General features: G+C 46.6%; 1 protein-coding gene across 1 annotated transcript in view; it reads left to right on the top strand.

Moving 5' to 3' along the window:
* The first annotated feature begins 5,454 nt into the window (after nucleotides 1-5,454).
* Nucleotides 5,455-7,920, top strand: part of slc35f1 (solute carrier family 35 member F1) — a 70,728-nt gene continuing 68,262 nt past the window's right edge. The window contains exon 1 of the mRNA XM_061929633.2: nucleotides 5,455-5,715. Within this exon, the coding sequence (XP_061785617.1) occupies nucleotides 5,621-5,715 (95 nt within the window). The 5' untranslated portion in view covers nucleotides 5,455-5,620. The remainder of the gene's footprint in view (nucleotides 5,716-7,920) is intronic.

Genomic DNA, 7,920 nt, shown 5'->3' with positions numbered 1-7,920 from the left:
ATATATATATATATATATACATGTATGTATACATATATATATATATATATATATATATATATATATATACCTCCTCTCTGAGCTGCCACCTTAACGTGGTAGAGGAGTTTGCGTGTCCCAATGATCCTAGGAGCTATGTTGTCCGGGGGCTTGATGCCCCCTGGTAGGGTCTCCCAAGACAAACTGGTCCTAGGTGAGGGATCAGACAAAGAGCAGCTCGAAGACCTCTATGAAGAAAACGACTAAGGAACCCAGATTTCCCTTGCCCGGACGCGGGTCACCGGGGCCCCCCTCTGGAGCCAGGCCCGGAGGTGGGGCACGATGGCAAGCGCCTGGTGGCCGGGCCTGTCCCCATGGGGCCCGGCCGGGCACAGCCCGAAGAGGCAACGTGGGTCCCCCCTCCAATGGGCTCACCACCCATAGCAGGGGTCATAGAGGTCGGGTGCGATGTGAGCTGGGCGGCAGCCGAGGGCAGGGCACTTGGCGGTCCGATCCTCGGCTACAGAAGCTAGCTCTTGGGACGTGGAACGTCACCTCGCTGGGGGGGAAGGAGCCTGAGCTAGTGCGCGAGGTGGAGAAGTTCCGACTAGATATAGTCGGACTCACTTCGACGCACAGCAAGGGCTCTGGAACCAGTTCTCTCGAGAGGGGCTGGACTCTCTTCCACTCTGGCGTTGCCGGCAGTGAGAGGCGACGGGCTGGGGTGGCAATTCTTGTTTCCCCCCGGCTCAGAGCCTGTACATTGTAGTTCAACCCGGTGGACGAGAGGGTAGCTTCCCTTCGCCTTCGGGTGGGGGAACGGGTCCTGACTGTGGTTTGCGCTTACGCGCCAAGCCGCAGCTCAGAGTACCCACCCTTTTTGGATTCACTCGAGGGAGTACTTGAGAGTGCTCCCCCGGGTGATTCCCTCGTTCTACTGGGGGACTTCAATGCTCATGTTGGCAGCGACAGTGAAACCTGGAGAGGCGTGATTGGGAAGAATGGCTGCCCGGATCTGAACCCGAGCGGTGTTTTGTTATTGGACTTTTGTGCCCATCACAGATTGTCCATAACGAACACCATGTTCAAACATAAGGGTGTCCATATGTGCACTTGGCACCAGGACACCCTAGGCCGCAGTTCCATGATCGACTTTGTAGTTGTGTCATCGGATTTGCGGCCTCATGTTTTGGACACTCGGGTGAAGAGAGGGGCGGAGCTTTCTACCGATCACCACCTGGTGGTGAGTTGGCTGCGATGGTGGGGGAGGATGCCGGACAGACCTGGCAGGCCCAAACGCATTGTGAGGGTTTGCTGGGAACGTCTGGCAGAGTCTCCTGTCAGAGAGAGTTTCAATTCCCACCTCCGGAAGAACTTTGAACATGTCACGAGGGAGGTGCTGGACATTGAGTCCGAATGGACCATGTTCCGCGCCTCTATTGTCGAGGCGGCTCATTGGAGCTGTGGCCGCAAGGTAGTTGGTACTTGTCGTGGCGGTAATCCTAGAACCCGTTGGTGGACACCGGCGGTGAGGGATGCCGTCAAGCTGAAGAAGGAGTCCTATCGGGTTCTTTTGGCTCATAGGACTCCCGAGGCAGGGGACAGGTACCGACAGGCCAAGCGGTGTGCGGCTTCAGCGGTCGCAGAGGCAAAAACTCGGACATGGAAGGAGTTCGGTGAGGCCATGGAAAACGACTTCCGGACGGCTTCGAAGCAATTCTGGACCACCATCCGCCGCCTCAGGAAGGGGAAGCAGTGCACTATCAACACCGTGTATGGCGAGGGTGGTGTTCTGCTGACCTCTACTGCGGATGTTGTGGATCGGTGGAGGGAATACTTCGAAGACCTCCTCAATCCCACCAACACGTCTTCCTATGAGGAAGCAGTGCCTGGGGAATCTGTGGGGGGCTCTCCTATTTCTGGGGCTGAGGTTGCTGAGGTAGTTAAAAAGCTCCTCGGTGGCAAGGCTCCGGGGGTAGATGAGATCCGCCCGGAGTTCCTTAAGGCTCTGGATGCTGTGGGGCTGTCTTGGTTGACAAGACTCTGCAGCATCGCGTGGACATCGGGGGCGGTACCACTGGATTGGCAGACCGGGGTGGTGATCCTCTCTTTAAGAAGGGGAACCGGAGGGTGTGTTCTAACTATCGTGGGATCACACTCCTCAGACTTCCCGGTAAGGTCTATTCAGGTGTACTGGAGAGGAGGCTACGCCGGATAGTCGAACCTCGGATTCAGGAGGAACAGTGTGGTTTTCGTCCTGGTCGTGGAACTGTGGACCAGCTCTATACTCTCGGCAGGGTCCTTGAGGGTGCATGGGAGTTTGCCCAACCAGTCTACATGTGTTTTGTGGACTTGGAGAAGGCATTCGACCGTGTCCCTCGGGAAGTCCTGTGGGGAGTGCTCAGAGAGTATGGGGTATCGGACTGTCTGATTGTGGCAGTCCGCTCCCTGTATGATCAGTGCCAGAGCTTGGTCCGCATTGCCGGTAGTAAGTCGGACACGTTTCCAGTGAGGGTTGGACTCCGCCAAGGCTGCCCTTTGTCACCGATTCTGTTCATAACTTTTATGGACAGAATTTCTAGGCGCAGTCAAGGCGTTGAGGGGATCTGGTTTGGTGGCTGCAGGATTAGGTCTCTGCTTTTTGCAGATGATGTGGTCCTGATGGCTTCATCTGGCCAGGATCTTCAGCTCTCACTGGATCGGTTCGCAGCTGAGTGTGAAGCGACTGGGATGAGAATCAGCACCTCCAAGTCCGAGTCCATGGTTCTCGCCCGGAAAAGGGTGGAGTGCCATCTCCGGGTTGGGGAGGAGATCTTGCCCCAAGTGGAGGAGTTCAAGTACCTCGGAGTCTTGTTCACGAGTGAGGGAAGAGTGAATCGTGAGATCGACAGGCGGATCGGTGCGGCGTCTTCAGTAATGCGGACGCTGTATCGGTCCGTTGTGGTGAAGAAGGAGCTGAGCCGGAAGGCAAAGCTCTCAATTTACCGGTCGATCTACGTTCCCATCCTCACCTATGGTCATGAGCTTTGGGTTATGACCGAAAGGACAACATCACGGGTACAAGCGGCCGAAATGAGTTTCCTCCGCCGGGTGGCGGTGCTCTCCCTTAGAGATAGGGTGAGAAGCTCTGCCATCCGGGAGGAGCTCAAAGTAAAGTCGCTGCTCCTCCACATCGAGAGGAGCCAGATGAGGTGGTTCGGGCATCTGGTCAGGATGCCACCCGAACGCCTCCCTAGGGAGGTGTTTAGGGCACGTCCGACCGGTAGGAGGCCGCGGGGAAGACCCAGGACACGTTGGGAAGACTATGTCTCCCGGCTGGCCTGGGAACGCCTCGGGGTCCCCCGGGAGGAGCTGGACGAAGTGGCTGGGGAGAGGGAAGTCTGGGCTTCCCTGCTTAGGCTGCTGCCCCCGCGACCCGACCTCGGATAAGCGGAAGAAGATGGATGGATGGATGGATGGATGGTATATATATATATATACAGGTATATATACATATGTGTATATATATATATATATATATATACACGTGTATATATACAGGTATATACACGTATATATATATATATGTGTATTTATATATGTATGAATGTGTATATATATATATGCATATGTATGTATATGTATACATGTATGTATATATATGTATATGTGCATGCATATATATATTTATATGTATGTATGTATATGTATATATATATATGTATATATATATATATATATATAAGTATGTCTATGTATATATATATATGTATGTATATGTATATGTGTGTGTGTACAGCTCCACTAATGGACATTGGAGTGTTACTTTCAAAGGCAAAATTAAAGTATTGCTAGAAAAATAATTTTATATGGGACTTTATTGTATTATATGTATAGTACATGTTCCAAAAAGAAAAAAGCATAAAACACCACCATAATTACAGATATTGCAAGTCAAAGTGATGAAGCTTAGTGTTACGCTCATGACTTAGTGTAACTAAACATTACCCTATAAGATGAAGGCAATTGCATGTTATTGATATTTGAAATGTATTCAATGTTTATAAATGAATATTTAAATATACTAAATGTAAAATATTTCAATGTATAAATGTTCAAAATAAGATCATTAAATTAAATCTAGTTTGGTTACGCCATCATGAGTGCAACACAAGGTTGTAAAAGTTTCAACTACAATTCTAAATAAGATGTCGAAAGCAAACTGAAATCAAATACACACAGCTTAAAGATTGATCAATACCTATTTAAATTTAGTAATACATGATGATTTATCAAAATACAAAAGAAATATACCTGAACAGAACGCTCATGATAGTTACACCAAAAAGTAACGCTATGAATCGCGTTTTCCCAAGTTTTTGGGGCATTTTTATGCTATTTCCAAGCATCTCCTTTTTACTATCGTTGATTTTAAATGGTCAAACTAATGCATATTATATATGCATGCCCTAGTAAACAAAAAAAAGTCATATTTATTTTGATTGTTACATTTTGAAGTACATTTGTGCAGGTGGGTGCGAATGTACCCAGTACCAGAACTGTACACACACACACACACACACACACACATATATATATATATATATATATATATATATATATATATATATATATATATATATATATATATGGATGGATATATGTCAGATGGCGCCCCCCTGCGGTACAGTGATACAATCCGTCCAGGCATGTCTTGACTTCTCTCGTCGAACTGGCTTATTCGACACTGATCGTGTTGTCGATGTGATACCGAGGATACACACGCACAGCCAATACCGATACTTCTTAACTTTGCATTTTTTCAAGATCATTAAAGGATATTGTAAATCTGCCTGTAATTTGTTTACCGTAAATAATAACAATAAAGCTCAGTACAAATATTTTAGACCAATAAATTTTTTTTATCAATAGACAGATGGATGGATAGATAATACTTCATTCATTCCGTCAGTAGAGTTCCCTCAAAAAAGTAAAATTACAGCAGCAGTGTACAGAATTGAAATCGAATTAAAAAAATAAATAATGGGGTTCTACATGGAAACAAAATAGAAAATATAACAATAAAAATACTAAGCAATAATAAGAATCAAAATATAACAGTACAAATAAGAATAAACATCTGGAAACAATTTAACAGACAATATTACAAAACCAACAAAATTGTTTTTTTTTAAATGGTAATTATTCTATTTACAAACAATTGTAAAATAAAATCAATAGTCCAAAATAAGTCGAGGTAAATTCTAATAATTTTAAACACGTATTTCCTGACTCTATAAACTAAAAAGGAAAACATATTTAAACATATGACCATATATAAGACTATATAAATGTAACAATATGGACAACACAGCAACAAATATCTGTGAAAATAAACAAGATAATTGCAGTCATCACTGGTAATCTGATACTGAGTGCTGTCTGGTATCGACACTGTCGACACGTGTATGGATTTCACTCAGCACTCCTCTTGGCGCTCCAGAAGAAGACAAAATATTCTCATTATCTCGCGTGGACCATCAGAACACCATCGCCACCTTCAACACGTCACGCAGGACGCATCCCTTTCCTCCCCTTCATCCTCCTCCAGCCTCGTCTTCTTCCCTCTTTGTGTGTCGGAATGGTCTAATAATCGATCGAGATGATTTCCGTCGTGTCCACAGTGGAGAACCTTCCCCGAGACGCGGAGAGTCCTTCAGCCAACATGTTTACACGCTTCAAGAACATGTTCAGCAGGTAACATCTTCATCACCACCATCATCATCCTCGCACTTGAACGCACACACACACACACACACACACACACACACACACACACACACACACACACACACACACACACACACACACACACACACACACACACACACACACACACACACACACACACACACACTTATACATCACTCCTTTTTATGCAACACATGGAAACACCACATATAGACATATCAAATATATACTATAGAAACATATATGTATGCATATATATGTATATCTATTAGAGATGCGCGGTTTGCGGACACAACCGCGGAGTCCGCGGATTATCCGCGGATCGGGCGGATGAAATTAAAAAAACTAAGATTTTATCGCGGGTCGGGTCGGGCGGATTAATTTTTTTTTTTTTTTTTTTTTTTTTGCGGGTGGCAGTTAAACCAATTCGGAAATATATATACATAGTTAAATGTTGTTACCCACATACGAAAAACGAGCAGGCACCTGCTGCATATGCCACAACAGAAGAAAAAAAAAGAAAAGAGATGGACACTTTTACGGAGCGGAGAAGGCCCCCGACGCCTCGCCGGGGTCCGGGACCAAGGCCTCTTCCCCCGAGAGGGCCCCACCGGGAGCCGTAGCTGAGGCGATCCGCGAGAAGGGCCCGACGCACGTCCAGGGTCACTACCGCGCCCACCGCACCGACACCCCGCCTCGTCCGCTTTCGCCGCGGCCGGCGTCACGCGCAGCAGGTAAGCAGCTTACCTGCCCGCCACCCCCGTGGCCGGGGGCTCGTAACATGGGTCACTCCGCGCGCTCCACCCGCACAGCTTACCTGCTTGCCACCCCTGTTGCCGGGGGCGCGTAACAGGGGTCACTCCGCGCGTAGTGCGCTCATGAAAGGGGTGGGGCTCACCCTGGTTGATATAGAGAGCAGGACGGTGGCCATGGAAGTCGGAACCCGCTAAGGAGTGTGTAACAACCCACCTGCCGAATCAACTAGCCCTGAAAATGGATGGCGCTGGAGCGTGGGCCCATAACTGGCCGTCGCCGGCAGCGAGACGCGCTTGGAGGTGCGCTCAGCGCGGCTCCCATATGATTGCGCACTGGTGTGCGTCTGGGTCGTGACAGCGTGGCACGCGAATGTCTGTGCATTGGATCAGTCTCCTTTCTTTAACAGGCAAAAGCTTTATAACCTCACCATACCTGCCAACTTTTAAATCAGAAAAACCTAGTAGCCAGGGTCCAAGGGCCGCAGGCCCCGGTAGGTCCAGGACAAAGTCCTGGTGGAGGGTTCAGGGCTTCGCCCCCCGACGCAAAATGACTATTAGCATTCAGACAGGTTAAAATGTTGCTAAAACCATCACTTTTCTATCAGTCACAGTGACTTTTCAAAATAAAAATATTACAGCAAAAATCATATGGGTTGATTGACATGTTTATTCTGTAAGCTAACTTCAATAGTTTGAAATTATTTTGACAGTTAATGCCAGTTATCCTGTCAACCTTTCACAAGACTTCAATTTGTTAATTGAAAGTATAAATAGTATAAACACTTTTTACAGTATGTCGTGCTGTGAAATACAGCCGACAGGATTGCGCATGCATGGTGCAGGAGAACAAAGGACTTCTTTCATTTAAGGTTTGTGATAAACCATCAAACTCATTCATTAAAAGGACTCTATAGTAATATAAAGCGAATTTTTCTGGACATTATCATGCAAGAAAAGTTTATTTTTGGGATCGCGATCACCGCGTAATGATTTTTAAAGGTTGCATTACATTATTAACTGTCCCATGTGATCAGCCAGTGCGATTGGAAGTCCATGCTCAATTATTGCCTCCGTAAATAAAACTTCGGCATTTATCACATCCAAAGAATCTGTTTGGGCGACGAAAAACGTTGAAAGTTTTCCACTTGTATCGCTAGCAACGGCATTAGACTTGTGTTTTTTTGTCCCAACGTGGTCTTTTACATCGCTAATTCCTCCGTGTCCGATCGAAAAATCTTGTCTGCACAAGGTGCAATTCGCGTAGTTTTCACCCTTTTTTAAATTTTTTTTATTAATATTAGATATATAACAACGGGCGGATGGTGGGCGGGTGCAGTTCTGATCAAACGTTACATCGGGTGGATGGCGGATGGTTGACGACTTTCTGACGCGGTTGCGGATGAAATAATTGCCTATCCGCGCATCTCTAATATCTATACATATATGTGTATATATG

Source organism: Nerophis lumbriciformis, linkage group LG34 (genome assembly GCF_033978685.3).
Source record: "Nerophis lumbriciformis linkage group LG34, RoL_Nlum_v2.1, whole genome shotgun sequence".
NCBI classification, from domain to species: Eukaryota; Metazoa; Chordata; class Actinopteri; order Syngnathiformes; family Syngnathidae; genus Nerophis; species Nerophis lumbriciformis.
The sequence above is the reverse complement of the archived record's forward strand: the minus strand, read 5'-3'. Positions and strand labels throughout refer to the sequence as shown.